We start from the raw sequence: 23,676 nt of genomic DNA on the forward strand, positions 1-23,676 counted from the left end.
TGTGGAGGAGGGACCAGACCACGACCCTGCAAAACAGGCCAAGAGTTGGCCAAAAAACACCTTCCTGCCATTCAGTCCGTCCCGTGTTCGGGGAAACAAGACTCTGGGTTTCTCGTGCAAGCGCCCGACGTGTCTCTCTAAATCCCTCCCCAGGGACCTACCTGGCGTGGGCTCGGTGGTGATGACCGTGGTGGTGATGATGGTGGATGTGGTGGTCTCCTGGCTTTCCTCGGCGGCGGACCCGTTGGCCTCGCTCTCCACGCTGTTGGTCTGGGTGGCGGCAGCATCGAAGGGAGCGCTGTGACCGCCAGCCGCAGCCGCAGCCAGCGCTCCTGCCTCGGGGCTCGGAGGACCGGTCTGAGGCACCGAGGGCTGTGGGGTGAAAGGAGAAATCTGCAGCGGGGACGGACTGGTGGTGCCACCGCCTGCCTGTCTTGCATCCCACGGGGGTGGCTCAGGTGTGTCCTGCTTGGCCCCAGAGGCCACGGTAACCACCTCCCCCAGGGCACGTGGCTCTTCGGTAGAGGTGAAGGTCCCCAGGCCTGGGAGGGTGGGTGGAGAAGCAGCTTTCTGAATGCCCGGCGGGGTCGTTTTGGGCCTCAGGTGCTTCCTCACTGTGTTTCCTTGCTCTGCTGATGGCGGCTTCTTCTTGGGAGGGAAGGGCTGCTTTGTGCCGGCACTGGGGGCAAGCGTGGGCTCGGACACGCCATCTCTCTGCGCCGACGGCGTTGCCTCCTCGAGCGCTACATCCAAGTCCCCGCCTAACGGGACGCGGTTCTGAGCTGTGGCCAGTCCGGGCTCCCCGTCCGTGCCATTGGCGAGCTCCTCGGATGGGAACGGGTACGAGTTGGAGGGGAACAGCCTGGCATCTGCAAGAGACGGGGGGAAAGAGAGGCATTGGGAAGCCTGGGCATGGAGTGATGCCCTACGCCAACCACATTGAATCAGGGCCCAGACAGCAGTCACTGGCTGGACGCCCCACATGCACTTGGCACTGTGTTTGCTTGCAAGACATTAGGTGCACGGCCCCGGCCCCTGGCGCATGGAAGGAGCATGCCCAGGGGACACAGCAGCCCAGTTCAGCTGAGCCCGGATGGCCCCGTGACAGCAAAGCGTGGCTTTGCTTCACGTGCCCAAGGATCGTCTGCGCGGGGCAAGGGAGAACTCAAGCAGGGAAGATGAATCAGAGCAACCACCACCCGGCCCTAGCAGTGGAGATTCGCTGCGTGAAATGCAGGTGGATTCAGGACCGGCGTATCCGACTGTGCCACAGCCCTCGGGGTACGACAGCCGGTCCCACCGCAACACTCATAAAAGGGGAAATGAAACAAAATCCCCTGGGAACCAGGGATTCATAACCTTTCCTTTCATATATGCCTTTGCTGGGAAAGCTCCCTTTGACTCTGGCCTGCTTGGCCCGCGAGCATCAATGTGCAACGAAGCATTGCTGAAAGCTAGCCGGAGGAGGATGTGGTGTTTTGGGCTCTGATGCCAAGCTCTTGCTGCCCTGACCCCAGCCCGGGGTTGAAGCTCGGAGGGGAGGGGGAGTTGAAGCCGTGGTGGGGACCAAGGGGCGCTGCTAATTGCAGGTCTCAGGAGGGGGCTTGGCACCTGCTGGATTCTGGCGTGCCACGCTGACCTTGACTTTCCTGCAACATTTGTGCCAGTCAAGCCAGTGCTGAGATGTGCATGAGCAGCTAGCCCCAAAGGGGAAGGCAAGCACCCATACTGGGCACTTCCCATCCGTATGCCCGGCACACGGACCCCCCAGGCCGCCCAGCAGGGCTGCAAGACGGGAGCAAGGTGGGCAATGCAACAGCCCGGCCAGGACCATCCCATCGAGCAGCATTGCCAAGCTGGAGAAACCCCACCTCCCCTGCATGTTTCACATGAAAGGAGCTTGAAACAAAATGCACGGTGGTTATTTTTAAATCTGCCTTGATTGTCTGCATTTAAACTCCCGGTAATTAATGTCAGGCCAGAGTGAAAAGGAACAAAGGGGCTTTCTGATGTGAACTGTGAGATGAAGGGACAGCGCGGGGTTGCTATCACAGGTGAGCGCCATCCCCGGAGTTTCACCATTGTTTACACCGCTCCCCGATCTGAATGCCTTTGAACTCTTTGCTTCTGAAGTGTGAGCGCTCGTTCTGCAATTACAAAGGCTTTGAACGAGGCATTAGACGGTACATCCTTCGAACACAATGGAACAAGCCCCATTAGCCACGTCGCTCTCCCGTGGCAGCGCGGCGAACGGGGACACGGCAATTTAGAGGAAATTGTTCTAGCGGATTTACAAGAGAAGTACCAGAAGTGTACCGCACTGCGTACGAGCGTCTCCACCTGTTCGGTAAGTACCGATGTCTGTAACGCACCGATGGCAACGCAAGCACGGTGTTCTTGGGCAGCCTACGCAGGCCTGAATATCAGGCTTCCAGTGACGCTACGGGGGAAATGAAAATCAATTGTATTTACAACGCGCTTTCCTGCCTACACAGCCCATCAGAGAAAAGTGTGCTAATTTGTCATTACGCTCTGGAAGGCAGCGTTAAGTTCAGGCGAGAGGCGGTATCGGCAGAGATCCTGGCACCGCTCAGGGGAGACAGCTTGTCATCTGTTAGCAAGAAAAAGCCCAGAAGTGACTGCAAATAAATACATAACGAAGGCAGCCTTCTTCTCTGCTCAGCTGCTGGAGAGACCCGTTCCCCCTCTCTTCCCAGACGGGTCCAGAGATGAGCCCGCCCAAAAAGAGGCATTTCTCTGTGCTGAGAATCAGTTCTGCCCTTTCAGTGCTAAATCTTGATTTTTATTTTTTTTTGCATTCAGACGTGCCCCCCAGACCGAAGGGGGAACAGCGGGAGATGGCGCTAAAGAACCAGTAACGCTTGCGCCCACGTCCGACCACGCGTGGCAACTTTGAGCCCTAGGCGGGGAAGATGGGCTGTGAGGGGGATGGAGGTCACCGCTCAAACCCATCCCTTACTGCTCAACCCAACACCCCACTTCTGCATCTGGGAATTGTGTGTGCAGCTGTAGCCTGGAGCCGTGCCGTACGGTTGTACCGTACTGCATTAACCAGACAGGAGGGGAAAGGCCTGGCTAGTGGTATGAGAGACGACAAAAAAAGATTCAAGACTTGGAGAGCATCACCTGAATCTCGCCTTATTTGCCAGCCATCCGCGCTGCAAAGTCCCTTCTCGCTCCAAACGGACTGGAGGGGGGATGAAAGCTGTGGGGTTAATCTGCCCTTCCTAAAGTCCTCGGGGCCGAGAGCTGCACAACCTGGCAAACAGGACTTGTGAGAGGGAAGTGGGCTGATGTAGTCTGCAGAAGAGCAGACCAAGGGGGATTGAATAGCAGCCTTCACCTCCCTGCAGGGGGTTGCAAAAAGGATGGAGCTAGGCTGGTCTCAGTGGGGGCAGATGGCAGGACAAGGGGCAATGGGCTCAAGCTGCAGCAAGGGAAGTTGAGGTTGGATATTAGGGGAAAAACTCTCAGTAGGAGGGTGGTGAAGCACTGGAGCAGGCTATCTAGAGAGGTGGTGGCGTCTCCATCCTTGGAGGTTTTGAAGACCCAGGTGGACAAAGCCTTGTCCGGGTTGATGCAGTTGGGGCTGGTCCCGCTTGGAGCAGGGGATTGACTAGATGTGACCCCCTGACATCCCTTCCACCCTCATTTTCGACGACGGTATGAACCAGCAGAGTAGGAGCACGTGTTGTTCCCACCTTGTCGTGGCACTCGCTGCGACGACGGCACCGGCCCTGCCAGGCAGACGCTCTTCGTGCAGCGCACCGGGCACAGGAAAGTTTCTCCAGGATGCTGGCCCTCACCAGGGCTCTTCCAGGCCCGGTCGGACTTCATTGGCACGACACCCCGCGCCCCTGCCCATGCCGAGGGGTCACCCGATACCCAGGGGACTGCGGCAGCATCTACCTGCCCGCACGCACGTCAGCGCCTCTCGCTCCCTCCCTCCTCCGCTTCCCCAACGGCAGAGGGACTGATTGCGCGGTGGCGGCGTGGGAGAGCTACAAAGCTGGGCTTATTTGTCTACTTGGAAATCAGCTGCCGCGTGGGAGAGAGTCACTCAGACGGAGCCCAAAATAAATAACGAGCAGGTAGCGCAGGAAGGAAGGGGCCGGCTCTGCCTCTCGGCCACATAAACACGCGGTCCTCGTGAATGGAGCCAGGCCAACTCTCCCATCTCCGGGACCCACGCATGCTCTTGCTGGCAAACGGGTCTGAAATCCCTTGGCCAGTACAAAGCCACTGCTGGGTCCCCTTGCCGTGTCGCCGGCTGGGGCGAGAGGCGTGAGCCTGCCTCCCCCTGGGCAAGGTTTGCCATCTCGGTTTGATGGCGATCATCTCTCTCTTGCCTCGGCGTTTCCCTGCAAAAGGCATCCAAGGCTTTCATCCCCTCTCTCTGCTAGTGCCAACCGCTGCCCTCCAAAGCCGCCCCATCCCCACCTTGCAAATGTGAGCTGCGCTCTCGTCCATGACCTTGTCCTTGTGCCTAGCTGCAGCAAAGACCACCTTGCCCCGTGCCGTGCCAGGCGCCCTGCACACATGACCCACCCTCCTCACGTCACCGATTGGTGTCACCTGCAAACGTGACCAGAAACGAGTTCATATTTTGGTAAAGAGGTGGGGAGCCAAGACCTCATCCCGGTGGCACCCCGCTCGTACCATCTCAATCCCTCGCTTACCGCCGCTGCCTGACATCTGTCTGCGAGACAGCAGTCTCCGCCTGTGGTGTCAATACAGTTACCTCTATCCACCCAGCTTGTGCTGTCAGCAACAGCTACATCCGATTTGTTTGACAAGATCTATTTTTCATCAACCCACATGGAATGACACTAATTATGCTGCCAGCCTCGGATTCTTCCCTTTCCTTTAATGCCGCACTCTTCCACTTATCGAGTCCATTCATTCTTCGCTGGAGGTTGCCCAGCAAGTCAGAGGCACAGGAAGAGAACAGGATCTCCCAGGGACTGGGTCCACAGCCCCAGCACCGTCTCTGGCACTTATAATAATAAAAAACGGGGGTTGAAGGGAACTCAGGAGGCCACATCTAGTCCAACCCCTGCTCCAAGCAGGACCAGCCCCAGCTACATCATCCCAGCCAAGGCTTTGTGTAGCCAGGTCTGCAAAACCTCCAAGGATGGAGAGCCCACCACCTCTCTTTTCCAGTGCTTCACCACCCTCCTCGTTTTTCCTAATATTCAACCTTGCTGCAACTGGAGCCCATTGCTCCTTGTCCTGTCACCTGCCCCCGCTGAGGACAGTCCCGCTCCAGCTGCCAGGTTTGGCGCTCTGCAGCCAGAAACCCTGCACCACAGACTGAGGGACATCCCAAGCCCTAAATCCTCTAGGAGAGGGGGGGAGAGACTCTGGCCTCGCTTTTCTGCATAGTGGTAGTGCAATAGTTTAGGAAACACTTGCATTTTCTGGTCAGGGCTTCCAGGTAGCTCTGAGGACAGAGGTTGCCCAGCCCTAGCTAGCCCCTCATACTGGCACCGGTGCAGGGGTCAGGCCCAGGAACCCGCCTGCTCTCAGGGCCCCTCGCACCCATGCCCCCACTTCTCCACTGCTGCCAGCTGTGCACGATCCCCGAGCACATCTGCATGCAGGCAGAGGACCGCGGCGAGGCCACGCCAGCTCCCTGAGCCCCCTGCGCGCAGCCGCCTGAAGCTGCAGGTGCTTGCGATCCCCCCTGGGAGGAGAAGGAAAATTGAGCTGCTTGCCGCATTCTCTCATCCACCCTAAGCAGTAAATCATCATCTCATTGCAGCTAATTGCATAAACATCAGCCGGCCTTGGACGGATAATCAGAGACCAGACCAATGTCAACAAGATTGGCAGATCGGCTTGCAGGCTGTGTGAGGAAGGGCTTTGCTCTGCGGTAGCAGCCAGAACCAGACAGAGCCTCCCTGTCTGCCCCCGCGGCCTCGCCTGGCCCTCCAGAGCTGTCCGGGGGAGCCTGCAGATACCTCTGATCTCTCTGCATGCATTGAGCAACCCAAATCCTGACACCGGGAGTTCGGGATTGACTTAACCCCCTCTTGACTGCGCTGCTGCGGGCACTGCTTGTCATGCAGCACCTATTCATTGCCTCTGTCTGCTGCCTCTCGTCGTGCACGTCAGCCCTGATCCGACTGGCATGACTGCGGCTAGGTGTGCGCTGGATCAGGCTATAAGCAATGAGGGCAGAGGCTGTCTGTTTGCAACAGGTGCAAACGGTGCCTAATTGCTGCGCCCTCTGGGCAGCACCGCAGTGCTGCTGCTAGCAGCCGTGCTGGAAGCGGGCTTAGCGATCGCAGGGGGATGGCACAGAGCTGCCTGGTCGGGTACCACGGGTCCAGTCACCCATATCGGGGGACGCTCATCTGCACTGAGGAAACACTGTCCTTCTTGCCGTGCCCTGGTCTTTCCATAAGAAAAGGCCAGGCTGGGGGTGGCATGGCTGGCAGGGAGGAAGGAGTCTCTCCCCTCGCAGCAGAGAAGATGTCAAGCACGGCGCTGCCTCCTCCTCACAGCTCACCCAAGGGCCCAGCTCAGGAGGAGGATGCCTAATGCCCATACCATGGTCCAGGGGTGCCGGGGAAGTTCAGATGCCAGGGGTGTGCATGCATCCCCCTGCATGCAGTGAGCCATGACATGATGCCATGCAAGAGCCAGACCTTGGGATTGCTGCATGCAGCCGCAGACGACGGAGCCGGTCCCCACGCTAGGGCGAGGTTGCAGGTTCACACACGACTGCACCCATGGCTTTCAGCACCGCAGTCCGTAATTAGTGGCGGTTCGTTCACCAGTTCCCTTAGCACACCAGGGGACGTTAGCACAAGAGACCTCCTCTTCCCTACTGCCTCCCAGTAGAGGTGCCATCACCGCTGGTGCACCCAGGCTTGCTTCTGGCTGGAAATGCATGCTCCCCAGCTCAGCACTTGGGTACTCGCCCTTGATTTAATCCCCCTTCATTGGCCAACGGCCTGGCCTCCTCTCTCCAAACCCGTGGAAGTTGGCCTTGAACTTGTTGACGAGGAAACCACAGCCCTTCTGCCCCGTTCTCCAGGGGCCGTGCAGCCCCTCGTCCCCCGCTGCAGAGCTCCACTGGCTCTTGGCTGGCTCCGTGTCTCTCTTCCCTTGCTCTTTCCCAAGACGGGTCTATGACAGCTTCACTCCCCTGTCTTATGTCGGGGTCTCCTCCAAGATGCTGCTCGACATGGCAGAGACCAGGAGCATCCGACAGAGAAGAAGCTCAGCCCACCCGTGACCTCTGGTTTGCAGCTCAGGGAGCGGTGGGGACAAGTGAGGAATAGCACAGGGCATTCAAACCAAGGACATGGAGAGCAGGAGAGTCCCAAGGTCATTCACATTGTAATACAAGCCCACGTTGCCGTTCATCTGCACTTGAAGCTCTCGCAGTTTCTTTGCCTGTTTTCTTGAACAGGGACCGGGACATCCCTCCTGCCAGAGGTGGGGACAATCTTGGGGATAGCTCTATCAAGCCTTCAGTCAGCGCAGAGGTAGTTAGGGATCTTCTGGAAGGGCTGGACATTTTTAAGTCTGCAGGTCCAGATGCCCTTCACCCAAGGGTGTTGAGGGAGCTGGCAGGGGTCATCGTGGAGCCGTTGGCCCAGCTGTATGAGCATTCGTGGTCATCTGGCCAGGTGCCAGGGCACTGGAAACTAGCTAATGTGGTCCCAATTTTTAAGAAAGGGAGGAAGGAGGACCCAAGTAACTATAGGCCCGTAAGCCTCACCTCGGTGCTCAGGAAGATCTTGAAGAGGATCATCCAGGAGCACATCAGTGGGGGCCGGCACGGGAGATCATGCTCAGGGGCAATCAGCATGGGTTCATCAAAGGCAGGTCCTGCCTGACCAACCTGATTGCCTTTTATGACCAAGTAACTAAATCCTTGGATGACGGTGTCGCCGTGGACATAGTCTTTCTAGACTTTAAGAAGGCCTTTGACACTGTCTCTCACCCCATCCTCATCAATAAATTAAGCGACTGTGGCATTGATGCCTGCACAGTTGGATGGGTAAAAAACTGGCTGATGGGGCGCACGCAGAGAGTAGTGGTGGACGGGTCGCACTCAACCTGGCGAGATGTGAGCAGTGGGCTCCCCCAGGGCTCGGTCCCTGGGCCCGCACTGTTTAACATCTTCATCAGCAACTTGGATGAGGGGGTGGAAAGCACGCTGTCCAAGTTTGTTGATGACACTAAGATGTGGGACGAGGTGGACACACTCGAAGGGAGAAAGAGGCTGCAACTAGATTTAGACAGACTACAAAAGTGGGCAGACGAGACTAGGATGGGGTTCAACGTAGACAAATGCAGGGTGCTGCACCTGGGGAGAAGGAACCCACAGCACACATACAGGCTGGGGAGTTCCCTTCTTGAAAGCACAGAGGTGGAAAGGGATCTCGGAGTCATTACTGACTCCAAGATGAACATGAGCCGCCAATACCAGACCGCAGCCAGCAAGGCCAGCCAGACCTTGTCATGCATCCAAAGGTGCATCTCAAGCCGGTCCAGAGAGGTGATGCTCCCCCTCTATGCGACACTGGTCAGGCCGCAGGTGGAGTACTGCGTCCAGTACTGGGCACCGCACTTCAGGAGGGATGTGGGCAGTCTGGAGAGGGGTCAGAGGAGGCCACCCGCTTGGTGCGAGGGCAGCAGGACAGGCCCTACGAGGAGAGACGGAGGGACCTGAACCTGTTCAGTGTCAGCAAGAGGAGGCTGAGGGGGACCTGGTGGCTGCCTCCAAACTCATCAGCGGAGATCAACAGCAAATAGGCAGAGCCCTTTTCTCCCCAGCACCGCCCGGGATGACCAGGAACAATGGTCATAAGCTGATGGAGAACAGGTTTAGGTTAGAGATCAGGAGGCAATATTTTACAGTTAGGGAGGCCAAAATCTGGAACCAGCTTCCCAGGGAAGTGGTCCTCGCCCCTACCTTGGGCAAATTGAAGAGGAGGTTGGACGATCACCTGTCTGGGGTCTTGTGACCCCAGCATCCATTCCTGCCTGTGGCAGGGGGTCAGGCGAGATGATCTGATCAGGCCCCTCCTGACCCGAGCTACTAGGAAACTATGAAAGGTGGCTGATCTCTCGTTAGGTCGATGACCAGGTGCGTCTCAGTGGTTCTCTCCTTAACAAAGCATGAAACGAAACCCTCAGCATCGCATTTCCATAATGAGGTTGTTAAAATGCCGTCATTTCTAAAGGGTCAATGAGTGCTGGGGGAGTCAACGTTGGCTACGTTGGGGCTGGGAGATGAAGGTGCGGGTCAGGCCCCAGCTTCTGGCCTTAACGAGGGAATTAAGCAAAGCACAGCATGACCTCTCCCTAGAGTAAATTCAGGGGGGCAGCGAGTGGGTGCCCCGATGCAGCAGGCTTGCGAGGTGTCGGGCTTGGGGTGTGCCAGGATGCTCATGGGCACGTGAGGACCATTTGCACACCCTCGCCTGCCTCGGGGACAGCGTGTCAGGGCAGGCCAGACTCATCTCAGCACGGGGATCTTGTTGGTGGACACAGGGCAAGGAAGAGGAGCCAGAAACCCCTGAGCTGTACCCCTTGCCTTGCCACCAGCTTGTGTGGCCTATGTCATCTCTACCTCAGTTTCCCCATCTTTGAAGAAGGTCGGGCATGAGTCCCTCAGGAGGGCAATGAGGGCTACCCAGCTGGCATCTGCCGGAGCTTGCAACAGACCACTGGGGCCACGGCTGAGATTAGGGGTCCCTCGGGCTGGGTGCTGCACCCCCCACCCTGCCCCAGGGAGCTGATGCTCTAACAGGAAGAAAGGCCACGGTGTGCCCACCCAAGTGTTGCCCACCCGAGCAGCCTGGAGGAGCCCATCCTACCCAGCTGGAGCAGGACCTAGACCTCGAAACATAGCTGCAGCCTCTATAGTCCGTGTCAGACCCACGTGCTGACCTATGCACCAAGCCAGGGCTTTGCAAAACCAGCACTGACGTGGTCAACCAAAGGCCGCATGCCCATCCGTGCAGAACATCCTGACTCGATTTCAGGGATCCCATAAGCTGGAGGACGTGCATCCCCCATGCCGTCAGCATCCCCAAGCCAGGCGTGCATCTCCAGGCAGCTGCTGCACTGCAGCGTGGCTGGAGCCGGGGGTTGAAATCAGGCCGCCATGTACCGGGGGGATCAGAGGGGAGTGCAGGGATGCGCCGGCCTGGCGCTGGGCGAGGAGAAACCCCGCAGAGCTCCCTGCACAGCAGCGCTGACAAAGTGCTAAGTAAACCCTGCATTATTTATAATCAATTGAGGAGACTGACTCTGAATCATAATAGTAAAAATATTATGACGCCCGCCTGGAACCGGCGCCGCGCAGGACCATTGCTTGGGAACGCTGTTATAGGCAGGCCCCAGAGCGCCTGCGGTCGCCGCTGCAACGGGCACGGGCGGCACCGAGCCGCTCGGCTCTGCGGAGGGACGCCCTGCTTGAGCTGACATCCGCGCTGGATACAGGGCAGGGGACGCCGAACCCAGAGCCACACGGCCCCTCTCCGTGACCCTCCATCAGCCGCTCAGAGCAATGGGCGCAAGCAAGCTGTGGAGGCCTTGGAGCCGCGCGCCCGGCTGCCCCTCTCTCTTTGCACGCCGCAGCAATCCCAGCAAACAGGGGTGCCCGGCTGAAGGGGCCGGAGCTCTCTCCAGCCCAGCATCCTGCCCAGACCCAGGCGAGGTGGGAGACGGTGCGAAGGCCAGAGGAGGCAGAGACGCCCTGCCCCACATGCAGCCCCTTCCCCAGCTCTTGCCCTCTTCTTTGGCTGCCCCCCTTCAACTCCAGCTGTGCTGCCGGTTCACCCCCATGCTGATAAACTCCCTCCGATCCAGGGGCTTGGCAGCTGGACGCATCATGAATCGGGACAGCATGATGGGGCTTGTGTTTCATCTCCAAAAAGACCCCACTCCTGAAGTGGGGAAGGGAGGCGTGGGGCTTAGCCGCACTCCCTGGGCATGAACGCGGGTCCTCGGATGGCACGTCCCTCGAGTCCATCAGAGGCAGCTCAGCCAACGGGGAGCAATCACCAGACAGCGATAGTAATGTCCCTACATTTTGCTCATTGCAAATCAAAGGCAAAGGGTAGTCCTGGGTAGCAGGGGGGCTCCAGAAAGCAAATACAAGCCGTGGGAAGAAAGGAGAGAAAGCTGGAAGCAAACACAGGATCTTAGGGAAGCCAGACACGTCAAGTCCAGCCCCTGCTCGAGCCAGGATCAGCCAGGCACGGGTCCGTGCAACCTGGTCCTGAAGACTTCCAAGGATGGAGATCTCCTCTCCAGACCCAACGCCTGACCACCCTCCGGGCCGGGCGGTTCCTCCTCATCGCCAGCCTCCATCTCCCCTGCTGCAGCTTGAGGCTGCTTGTGTTTCGGCCCCTGCAGCCCAGCCACGACCGGGGGCCAGAAGAAAAAGGGGCGGCTTATGGGGCCCGGTGCTGGACTGGGGTTGTTTGCTATTGAAGGCACAGGGCTTTTGCAATCTCCTGTGTTCCTCCTATGCGGCTGACTTCAGAGGCAGCCGGGGGTCCGGCTTGACTCAGACACAAACATTTGTGCTTGACTCAATCCCCAGCTGCTGGCTTGACTCGGAGATGTGGCTTAAATGGCGGAGAAAAGATCGCATTTGACTTTGATCTGATCAGCGGCACGAGGACTGGAAGGAGTCACTGTTATCGGGAGGCTACAGCCCGTTCATCTTGTACCGTTATCGGCCGCGCTGCTTACACGTGTTCAGCGGCTAAGGGGATTAGGCGAGCGCAGGGCACCCCGACCGACAGCTTGCAGTGATTCCCCTTCTCCGCTTCCTCGCCCGTGGAGGATACACAGGGCATTAAGCTTCTCTGTGGTAGCTGCACCCCTTCTGCTGAGCTGCTGCAAAGCCAGCTAGCCATTTGCAAAGCTGCAGAAAGAGGTGGCTCATAGAAAGCCACTCATACCTTTTGCCGGGGGCTGGAAATGCTGGGACAAGATGAGAGCATTAGTGACTTAGAAGAAGAAAAAGAAGAAAGCCCATCCTGAGCGGCATGCCTGGACCCTGCTCTGGTGTGAAAGGAAAGATGCTGGGGGAAAGGGAGGCAGTTTCCAAAGATCGTCCCCACCTCTGCATGCAGTGCTAACGTGCACTTGGGCTGAGCTCTCTTCCTGCCAGGGTCATTCATGTAAAACCTGTGCAAGTCAGTGTTTAATGCACCGGCACCAAGGAGACCGGGCCCCGGCATTAATGAGTGCACCTGCGTGATGGATCAGCAGTGGCAGCCCGTGTCCGCGGGGCCCGGTGCGCCTGCTGAGAGAGAGAGGTCTCCTCACGGGGGGAAGGAAAGAGGGGATGCCTGGGACCAGGGTGTGCTTTAGCCACACTTCCCCCTTTCTAAAGACGTTTGCTGGAGAGGCCATCCATCAGCGCCACTGCAGGGAGATGTCCTCACCCCTGGCCCAGCCGCACCATCAGTGCCAGCTTCATCGTGGGGTTACAAAAGGCCCAGAGAAGGGCAACCACAACGATCAGGGGCCGGCCGCAGTTACCAGGCCAGGAGAGACCGAAAAGGCCGGGACTCTTCAGTTTGGGGAGGAGAAGGCGGAGGGCGGATGGGATAGAGGTGTATAAAACCATGAAGGGCAGGGCCCTGTTGCTCAACCAGTCCCAGAGCACTACAACAAGGGGCACCTGCTGAAATGAGTAGGTGACAGCTTTACACCTCACAAGAGAAAGGACTGTTTTTACACGGTGGGCATGTCTGCACGTGCATTTACACTGGCTTATATTTACTGTGCAGTAAGCAGGAATAGGCCGGCGTCTACACACGCAGGAGTTAAAGTGCATTAATGCTGTGCATGGAACAACTTGGGACTAAAGTTAGTCCCAAGTCAGTCCACACACACAGCATTACTGCGCAATAAGACATCTACACGTGCGTTACTGCACAGTAACTAACCTGGCGTAAATTTGATACCTGCATGATGCAAAGGCAGCAGCTTTCCATGCTCGCGCTCCCGAGAGGCTGGGAGTGGAGGAGTCAGGTCCCGCGCTCATCCCCGCCGTGAGAAAGGCAGCTTGGAGCCAGTCACAAGAGTAGGCATGAGAAAACGGGTGGGTGTGAATGCCCCGGCCTCTCCTAATTAGTGTTGCCCTGCTCGGCGCTCACTGCCCGAAAGCAGAGCAACACGGCGCAGAGTGAGACGGCCATGCGGGGAGGGAAGAACCACAAACAGGTCCCCTCGGTGCATCGTTAGCATCCCGTGCGGCCCAGACGAGACAGGAGGGATCCAGGTGTTGGGAGCAGAGAGCCTCCAAGGGCCTGTCTGCAGGAGCACACACCGGGAGATGTCATGCCAGGCTCCCGGCCAATTTAGGGGAAGCCACGTGGGCTGGGGAGCCTGGTGCGTCCCATAGGAGCTGGTCCGGTCAGCGGCATCCGGCAAGGCAAGCGCTGGCTCTGGGGCATTGCAGACACACACACGCACTGCTCCTTTGAGCAGAGCCAGCTCTTTTGAAGCCAGGTTGCAGAGGGATTTGCCTGGGGAACGACCACCTTCCTCGCCTCCCCGCGCCTCGTGAAGGGCACGTTTGATAAACCGCCTCCTCCACGGCGCAGCCCTGCTTTAAACAGCTTCATGGCTCCCTGAGGAGGCTATATTTTCCAGCCATTAACATGCATAATATGCTGTGCTCAGCCTGACAATTGGCACCGGGGGAGTATGGGGGAGGGCTTCCCGTCCCGGGTCTGCCACAGTCCTGCCGGGCTCTGCGCCGGGCTCAGGCAGGGCTGTTTGGGGGATGCCACGCGAGGTCCTAGGGAGCATGAGAGCCAGACTGGAGGTGAGGGGCTTTGCAGAGAAGGTGGCTCTGTGCTGAGACTGGTCCCTGGGGCCGGGGCACGGAGAGGTCCCTGCTGCACACCCCTTGCACACCCCTGCTGCCTGACCCAACACCGCACGCGGTGACAAGCACTGTTGATCTCCGTGACAGCTGCATTAGCTGCCGGGTGGACCGGACCCCAGCAGAGTCCCGTGCATCCTTCTTCCTTGTACCTGCCCTCTGCATTTCTGGCATCTCAATAAGCCATTTCTTCCAGGGCCCCACGAAGTGAGGATGAGGAGTGCTTCCCCAGGGCCCAGCAAAGGTGACAGCACTGCCACGGACAGACTCATTCCAGCGGACAAAGACTGCCACACTCCACAGGGTGTGCACACAAGTGCACACACGCACACGTGCATGCATGTGCACACACCCCATTGCAGGGGGGTTCTGGGCACTGCAGAGGTGGCTGCTGCCACGTGGGGCTTGTGCACACTCCTTTTGGCAGGACCTGGCTAGGAGCGTGCCTGGCAGGGGGTGGAGAAGTGAGATCTCCTGGTCCTGGTTACTGGCAGGGGATGTAGAGAGGCATTGCTGACACACTGAGCACTGCTGCTCTAGAGGAAAGCCTCTGACCTGGCCTCAGGACTCCTGGGTCCTATTCCGGGCTCTCCTGCTCACCTGCTGGCTGACTGTGAGTCACCGCCCTGTGCCTCAGTTTCCCTCTCAGTCAAAGTGGGGGTAATGAGACTTAACCCCTCTGGAAAGTCCTTGGAGATGGGCATCTAAATCTGGCTTCAATGCACGGTTTGCAGAACTAGATCCCAGCGTTCAGACCCTGCAACCTGCACTCAGTGCCAGAGCTGCTATCTGCCATCCCTCGTGGCGGCGTGGTCAAAGGTACATCAGCAGATCCAAGGAAGAGAAAGCCACCCCCTGCTTTCAAACCCCCCAGCTTTGCCAACTCCGAATTTCACGTCTCCGAAACTCCCGAATCCATGTGCTACCCGGGGCCGCACGGAGGCTCAGAGGCAGGCCGGCACGGCACTGAGCCAGCCAAGAGATGGACCAGGCGGCGCTGCGGGAGGTCGTTCTCTCCTCCAGCGGGGAGTCCTGTTGGCGAGGCTGGGGGGCACGCTCCCTCGTGCCAACCCCAGCAGGACCGCGACAGCCTGGAGGTCACAGGGCCACGGGGGTCTAGGAGACGATTTTGGATCCAGCCCAAATCTCCCAGCTACAAAGCAACCCCTAGCACAGGACTGAAGCTTTGGGGCTGACTTGCACATGTGAGCAAACAGGTCCACGTGTGCGTGGAAGGGTGGCAGGGGCAGGGTCCTGCAGGGAGGGTACCCCTTGGAGACCCCCCATCCAGCTGGCAGCACAGCTGCTGACAGATGTGCAGTGCCCAGACACAAGAGTGCCTCCTGGCCTCTGCCCGCTGGTTTTGACTCTCTGCATCACCTACTACGAGGTGTTTTCCCCGGCTCCATGTCAGCCTCCCCTCTTCTGCACCTCCCCGAACTCAGCCTCAAGTGACCGCGATCGCTTCACTGTTCCTGCCGAGTTCTCCAACGTGCCACGACCCACACGCCCAGCCCGGGGCCGGAGAGCGCCCGAGAGACCACCGCACCCCTAAGGAGCCCCTGTGATCCCAGTAGGGCTGGAGCCACAAAGGAAAGCTGGGCCTTTCATCTGAGCCTTCGCATGAGCTGTCTGTGCTTAATAGACACGGGTACCCAAGTGCTTCACATCTTCCCTAGCTGATTGATCCTGTCTTCCTATCATCTCTGGAGCTGGCGCATCCCTTCTTTTAGGGAGAAGTGCTTCTTTCTGCAGCACTGAGGAAGGGAGCCTTAGTAATTAGCAGAGCCTTTGAATTAGGAGCGTGGTGAAGGGCTTGTTTTATCTCAGCACTTCTTTGAGGACCAGCAGGAGCTGGAGGAAGAAGCATCTAAGGCTCTGGAAGGAAACCATCTCCATAACGGCCAGGTGAGCCCCGCCGTTCGCATGCACGCAGGCTCTGATGGGCTGGAAAGCTCTCCCTGGAGGAGGACGGCTCTAGGCGGGGAAGCACTGAAGTCAAGGGCAAAACTTGCTCTGACTTCAACAGGACCAAGGTTTGCACTGCGTTTTCCTTAGCCCCCTGCACTCACCCAGCAAGGCAGCCCTGTAACAGGGCTGAATACCTGGGGAACAAGGAAACCCCTGGGGTCACCTCCCCTGCACTGGCTGCTGCTCTGAATGCCCCCCCGCCCCGGAGAGAAAGCACCGCAGATGGGATAGCTGGGGTCTGCCGGGGTGCGGGAGGACCGGGGACTGAACTGGACACCTGTGGTGTGAGCCCAAGGAGAGGCCTGATTGGGACTGAGCCAATGAGGGGAGAGAAGCAGGGATAAAGGAGGAGGAGGGCAGCCAGGCCAGCCCCTGGGCACACTGGGAAGGCAGCAGGAGCCAGGAGAGGGATGGGGTGGAGGAGCACAGGCTGCAGCTGGGCACTGGGATGCACGAGGCCCAGCAGCTGCACTGCGAGCCCGGGGGTTGCACTGGATGCTCTGGGCAGGGGAGGGAAAGGGGCAGGAGCTGGCCAGGGAGAGGGTGCCTTGCCTGTGGCTCTTCCAGGGAGCAAAGAGCCAGGTCTGCTGGGCAGAGCTAGCAGGGTGCAAGGGCAGGGGAGCCTGCAAGAGCCAGGCTGTGCTCTCGGCAGCAGCTGGGGCTGCCCAGGCAGGGATCAGTCGGGGAGAGACGCTAGAGCCGGGCTGCACCAGGGACCCACAGCTAGTCCCTGGCCCAGCGCGGAGCAAGGGGCTGGGTGGCAGAAAGGGGGTCCGGCCTGCCCCAGAACCAGACCCCACTGTGACTAGGGACCGAAGTGACACAAACTGGTTTAAGTCATCAGAAACTTGTTTAAATCTGTAACAGAGCAGAAGTCCAGTACACCCAACCCAGTTTCAAAGTGGCTGAAACTGGTTTAAGATGAACCTAGCTGAATGTAGAATCAGACTTAACTGATTTGGGTCAAACCCAAGAGCAAGATGCTGCCGGTCAGCCCTCCAGCAGCTTGTGCTCTCACCAGCCACCACCTTGCACGGGGGCGCGAGGGCTGGGCGCTCTGTGGCTCACGGCTTAAGACCCAGGCCTCCGCCGCCCCCCGAGCCCCACTTCTGCAACCTCTCCCCTATGTGCGGGGGTCAGAGTTACACTTGTCCCAATGGCCCTGCCGCGGCAAAGCGGAGCCTGCTCGGGTACCCGCTGCCATCCACGCACCACGGTTAGGAGCCACGGCGGGCAGCAAATGCTGCCCTTCGTGCCCACAGCATCCACTGCTTCGTGAGGCCGGATGCCCTCTCAGCACTAACGATGGAGGCTGGTGAGTCCGTTAGTATCCAGAGCCGGCAGGAAAACGCATCATTTGGGGACGGCCTTACTTGCCTGTTTTGGGGTGTTCCTGGTCTGAGCGGGGCAGGTTAGCCATGCTCCCAGCACTCGGCCCCTCTGCCAGTAGCTGGGGTGCTGCACGAACTGGCCATGAAGCAGCCCCAGCCCCTACACCTGGCTGTCTGCTATTTCAGGGGGGAAATCCCCCCCGATTATCCCTGGGACCCCTACCTGCATCTTCCTCCAGCTCTTCTTACAGAAATAGCTCGTGAGAATGGCTCAGGTTTTACAAGCCGCTCTTAAAAACTACCAAGGATCAAATCTCCATCCTTGGAGGTTTTTATGACCCAGCTAGACAAAGCCTTGGTTGGGATGATGTAGCTGGGGCTGGTCCTGGTTTGAGCAGGGGTTGGACTGGACGTGAGCTCCTGAGCTCCCTTCCACCCTGGTTTTCTGATGCCATAATGGAGATGGGCTGTGGGTACCGGGCGTTAGCTCTGATTGATGCAGGGAGAAACGAGGTGGACTCGAAACAGCTGTAAAGCATTCATTATGCTGCTGCTCTCCTAAGAGAGTCCCGTTCCCAACCCTGTGGCTGGCCTGTCACTAATAATGCACATGCCATCATGCTTGTAGGCACAGACAACTACCCTGTGGCAGCGGTGGGTTTTGGGGTGGTAGCCGGGGTGCAGCGGCTGCCAGCCTGGACGTGTGTGGCAGTGTCCTTACAGCAGGGAGCTCGAGGCTCTCGTGGGTGCAATAGTGATAAAGCTGCACCAAAGCAGCCTCGTGCTGTGGGTGCTGCCAGGGTGTGGTGCAATCGGAGAAATTCATGGGATTGAATCCGGGAGGTTGCACTCCTGCATCTGCCAGCTCCGAGCCAGCCTTGGGCCTTATAATCGTGGTATCACAGAGCGGGGTGGAAGGTGTGGCGGGCCAGTCGGGGGCGCTCCTGCGTTGAGCCGCCCACCTCCCTGCACCCAACCACCGTCCCGGCTCCGAGTGCCTCCCTGGGGTGCCTCCCGTCCGGCCGACCCCTTCCCTGGAGCACCCCCGCTAGCCTGGGGTCCCGCTGCCACCATCCAAGGCTCTGGACTCACTTCTGGCTCTGCGCGCCTTGGAGAACGCAGGCCTGATCATCCAGTGGGTCCTAGACCCAATACAGGCACTTGGGCACTTCCCCAAGTCAGGGGCTGATTAGGAAAGTCTCCCTTAGTCCACAGACCTAAGGGGCCTCCTCGGCATAATTTAGTCCCACCCCTCAATAAGTCTCCCGCACCGGTCACAAGGAGAACTTTATTGATGACAGGGGTAGGGCGGAAACAGGGTAAAAGGTAGAGCAATATCAGAGGAATATCAGAGGAATCCCATAGAGCAAACCAGGGTGGCTGAGGTAGCCGTTTAAACGCATCTGAGTTACTGAAGCTAAATATCTAGTCGGATCTCGAGTAGCTTACTCACTCTCATCGTCCAGAGGTGGTTGTTGTATCCTCTGAAGGCAGGGCACTCTTGGAGCATGCGGTGATGAGGAGAGAGCCAGGCTCAGATTCACCTGGATGACCACATGGCTAATGGCTGACCGCGCTTCTTCTTGGACCGAGCCCTTAAATAACGTCTCTGACCTCAGCAGCCCGGTCCAGTCGAAGCTGTCAATACTGGCCACAAGCCGACCAAGCTCCCCCGCATCCCTGGCTACCTGGGCCCGCGCAGGGCCGGGTCTTTCCCCCCTGCCCAGGTGACCAGAGCATCGCCTCCCAGGCGCCAGGCTTTCGTCATGTAGACAAGGTGGGAGCTCCCCGCCCTGAGGGATCAACACCAGCCTCCCAGGCTGGCTGAGACAGGTCTCTGGAGAGGGGCACCCACGGTGGCATTTCTGCCACAGAAGGGACTTCTGGAGTTTGCATCCAGTCCGCCCCCTGCCTTGGGCAGGATCAGCCCTGTGCAAACCCTCCCAGACGAACCATACTCTACACTCTACACGAGACGACCGTCAACCCGGACCCACCACGGGCCTCGCACCCGAATCTGCCTCAGGGAAAACAGGGGACCCCAACAGATAACACCCTGCTTCTGTAAAATGTGGTCAGTGGATGCTCAGGAGATCCCAGGTTACAGAGGAAGGCAACCCCCTCCGCCCCCCCATATCCATACCAATCTCACCAGGGGCTAAAATCCCTTCCTGACCCCAAATCTGGCACTAGTCTGACTTAGAGGAGAAAAAAGACCCTCCAGCTTTGGTCCGAGCAGGAGCATTGGCACAGCCAGTCCCCATCCCCAGCCTGGGTCCCAGCGCCTCCGAGGGATGCTTTAAACCCCCCTGACACATGGAGCAGAAAGGGAGGGTTTGGCCCTCCCTCCCACCCCCAGAGCCCCCCCAAAAGTTCACCCCAACACCCTTCCCAGCTCATGAAGCTTCCTGAGCATCCGCTCCACACACAGCCAAAAACCAGCGTGAGTCCTGGGCTGCATCCATCACAAGGACAGAGCCCCTGCCTCCGTGGCCAGCTATGGGGATCTCTCTCGATCCCAGGAGGCTGCTCCCACATGCAGCACTGAGAGCTGGGCCCCCCTTCCTGCTCCAGCAGCTGCCGCCGGCTCCGGGTGACACTACACCCCCAGCTCCATTGAAAAGGGGGAGCTGCTGCCTTCTGCTGTCCAAGGAACGACTGCTACAGCATGTCCGACAGCAGGCGCTGCAGATTGCAATGGAGCTGGGTGCTGCTGGGGCTTCTCCCCAGAGCTTCCCGGGGTTGGGAGTCCTGTGCACGCTGTATCCAGGGCTCCTCTGAGCACCGTGCCTCGGCTCTGCTCTCCATCTGAGCTGCACGGGGCTCCCGCTGCAAGCACGTGGCTCCACCAAAGCAGGTGCTTGGGGTCAGCAGCGTGGCAGGATGCTTTCACGTAGAGCTGCGTCACCACGTGTGTGCTTCCTTGGTAACAGATAGCAGGCATGTCCTCTTGCATTGCCAGGCCTGGGCTGCTTTACAGCTGCGCCGGGGGCTGTACACGCTCCAGACCATGTAGTGTGTATTCATGGTGATGCAATTGCTAGCTGAGGCCAGTCCCGGGGTGGCTGGTCTTTGTGAGCTCCCACTGTCGTGCCTACTTTGTGCAATGATGAAATGATTTGGTCTGAGCCAGGCTGGCTGGCGTTAGTGCAAAGCCCGATCGATAGCACGCGCTCCGGTGATCACGCCACGCCGGACAGCCCTGGCATGTCGTGGCTGCGCTATTACTGCCTCCCCTCAAGCAGCTGGAAGTGCCCCTGTAATTTGCATCTGAACGGGACCCTGACAAGAGACGGACCACCCTGGGGTGAGGCCTGTTTTGGTGGGATCCAGCCTCCTCAACCCGAGTCCTGCTTTCCCCTGATAGCGCTTTCTTTCCTTATCTCCTCCGAGCCTCCCGTGTGCTCGGGCAGAGAGGTAATCTACAGCCGGCAGCAGCATCAGAGCAGATGAATGAGTCGGCTGAAGCCCCAGAATTACCAATTACTGCCAGGACGATGGATGAGCACGCACCGGCGCTGTTATTTGCTGCAAGGGCAAATCTCACACTCGGTACCTGCAGCACCTGCATGCTACCTGCACGTGGAGGAAAAACTTCCTTGGACGTAGCTGTGCACGATGCAGCTGGGCGTGAAAGGGCACCGTTCCCGCTCCTGCCCACAAAGGGGGTTTGTAACCTGAAAGCTTGCAAAGAACAACTAAAACTCCCAACTATTTAGCTGGTCTAATAAAAGAGATCACGGCTACCCAAAGAACAAAGGCCGAGGCGTTCCCTGGTAGCGCTGGCTGTCTCGAAGGGGAGCGGGCCAGCAAAGCACACCTGTGTCCCAGCAGGGTTTTGCTTGTCGCTGCAAATGCCATTTCTTACACACCGCCCGGAGCTGGAGAGCGGGATTTAACTGCGCGCCCCGGTCGCTTGCTGCTGCCCGGGCACGGCCCGTTCAAAGGAAGGTGTTGCGACGTGTCACGGAGCAGTGCCACCGGGATGGGGGGCGGTACCATGAATTTTTGAACTAGCACAAAGCCTCACATGGCCCCGGGGAGTTGATCTGAACTATTTTCAAGCGCTGTTAAATTGGCCATGTGCAGAGTGTTTCATGCTCGTAGTACTGTGGTCTGAATATTTTATTTTAAAATTTACATCTGTGTCACTAGCATCCCTCAAACAAGGTTGCCATAGAAACCCCTCATTACTGGGTGAGGATACTAGCCTCCACTTCAGACGTGCCTGGAAGAGAAGCCCCTTGGCTAACAAGCGGCCAGCGGTGTCTTCTTCCCTCGGACGTGGCTGGGACACCTGCGGCCAGGGCAGCGACGTAGACGCTCCCCTGCCCCGCTCTGTGCATCACCCCGGGGCTTGCCTGTCCTGCAGGAAACACCTACAGCGTGGGTCCTCCACAGCAACACCGAAACTACAGGCACCAGCTACATCGCTGCCTCCCGCACGGTGCAGGCACCCGCAGCTCTCCGAAATGCAGCCCCCCGCACCGGCCTGTGACCTCCGCTGTCAAGAGGGTCCGCTGGCAGCTGTCACCGGTCCAGCGACTGGGTCTCAAGCCAGCAAAGGATGCAAGATGCCTTTCCATGCAATGCTCCCATTCATACGTTGAGATGGCGATGAAGCACAAGGCAGTGACTGTGGGCGAAGGACGTGGCACCGGGCATCCCAAACCCATGTGGGCTGTGGCTGTAGTGGACACACCTGTCTTGGCTCTAGTCCTCTGCAAAGCACAGCGGGGAGAGATTTCCCCTCCATCTTCTGCCCTTGATAGAGCAGCAATATGGCAGGGTTGCTGCCCAGAAGCTGCCGGTTCTCGCGCGGCAGGAGGAGAGAGGAGGAAAAACTGCCCCCTTTCCAAGGGTTTTCCAAGGGTTTTTCCTCCTGAAAAACCCCAAGTGCCAGCCCCGGTGCCGCTTTCCTTGCAGGCTGCAGCAACAACCCCCGGCGGGAACGAGAGGCAGCTGACCGGCAAGTGCGTCGTTAGTGTGAAATGGCTAATTTGAAGGGCCCGGAGGAGCTGTCAGGAGAAGCATCACAGAGGAAAGCGAGGGCTGGTACTTTACCAGCAAGCGTATAATTGGGCAAAGGCTGGCTGGGTAGCCGCGGCATCATTAAAGGTGGCATTTAGCTGTGACTATGGGCCGTCTGGGAGGAAGGCGCTGAGATAAGTGTGCGCATTGTTAAAGGGTTCAAGGCTAATGCACTAGAAACAGGCAGGAATGAAACGTGGCCCGTGCGGCCCGGCGCAGACCCTGCAGCGCGTTGGCGAGGAGTCGGCGAAGCCATTGATGAGACAGCGGTGGGGAGGGAACAAGGGAGGAGATGAAAGAAACCTCTGCTTCTGCGTTCAAAAGAGGAGCTGAAGGTCACCTCCTGGAGACGGGGATGCGAGGCAGGGAAGGGAGATGCTAAAATGCTTTCCGATCGCAGCCGAGCAAAGGCGCTGGGAAGCTGGAGCTCTTCGACGGAGGCGCAGCTCGAGACCGACATAAATGTGGGAGAAAACCGGGGCGTGAAGTGGGACGGCACAGCACGGCGCGGGGAGGGGGCGGTTGTTGCCCGAGGTTTCTGGAAGCTGCTGCAGAGGACACGTGGAGATGCTCACAACAGCACGTGCACGTGCTCCTCGCCTTCCCGCACGCGCGGCGGAGATCCCCGTCGTCTCACAGCTCTGCCGCGCAGCCCGCAAGGCTTGCACCCAGCACGGCGAATGCAGCAAGCAGGCTTGCAGGCCATCCCGAGAAGCCACCGCCTCCCGGACTTGAGACGATCATCAAGTCACAGAGCGTTGCATCGAGCAATGCAGGGCAGCACCGCGCCCTGCTCCGAACCCTGCCTGGGGCTGCCAAGGAGGGTCATGGTAGGGCTGAGCTGTCTGGGGTCCACCGGCTGCTGGCATTGCATCCTCCGTAGGACCCCAGGGTCAGCTTGGGGGAGCTTGCGGAGACGGGCCGATGGCATCATAAGCGTGGCTTGCTTTTCTGAATGGCTGGCGAGGTTGCCCGGAGCACGGGACAGTGGAGATTTTGCTCAGCATAAAATAAATAAACTCTAAGTGAAGCTCGCCAGAGCTGTCTGCTTGCATGGGAAGGCAGGAAAGCCATTAGGAGATATAAAGCTCTAACACCGCCTGGAGATACAGGGTTTAATTTAAACATAATGGATGAATGGATCTTTCTTTACTCAGCTATAAATCATTCATGCCTCACTTTCAGGCAGCCCTGGCCTTGGTTTTTTGGACTACTTAGAATCTCCTTGGTTTGTTTTACCTCTCCGGAGCGTGTTCGCGGCTCAGCTGGACTTGATTTCAGCTCCACGATGGAAAATAGGACACTGCAATGCTGCGTCAGGCACGGCACGCGCGCTGGGTGCCTGCGTTCCTCCGTGTGATGCCCACCCCGCTTTTCAGGGGCCAAAAGGTGCTAGCGAGGGTCGGGGCTGCACCGTGGCCTGTTGCACATTCCTCTGCA

At 58.5% G+C, this 23,676-nt stretch overlaps 1 protein-coding gene across 2 annotated transcripts in view; it reads right to left on the reverse strand.

The window, feature by feature from the left end:
• The window catches only part of SEZ6L (seizure related 6 homolog like), a 66,718-nt gene that overhangs the window by 17,972 nt on the left and 25,070 nt on the right, over positions 1-23,676 (reverse strand). Inside the window, exons 2-3 of one of the 2 annotated variants that reach the window (XM_019486893.2) lie at positions 616-869; positions 162-372 (exon numbers count right to left, since the gene is read on the reverse strand). In XM_019486893.2, the coding sequence (XP_019342438.1) occupies positions 162-372; positions 616-869 (465 nt within the window). Of the gene's footprint in view, positions 1-161; positions 870-23,676 lie in introns of both variants that reach the window. The other variant, XM_019486891.2, reaches the window with a different exon arrangement.

This window comes from Alligator mississippiensis, chromosome 10 (assembly GCF_030867095.1).
Source record: "Alligator mississippiensis isolate rAllMis1 chromosome 10, rAllMis1, whole genome shotgun sequence".
In the NCBI taxonomy this organism is placed as follows: domain Eukaryota; kingdom Metazoa; phylum Chordata; order Crocodylia; family Alligatoridae; genus Alligator; species Alligator mississippiensis.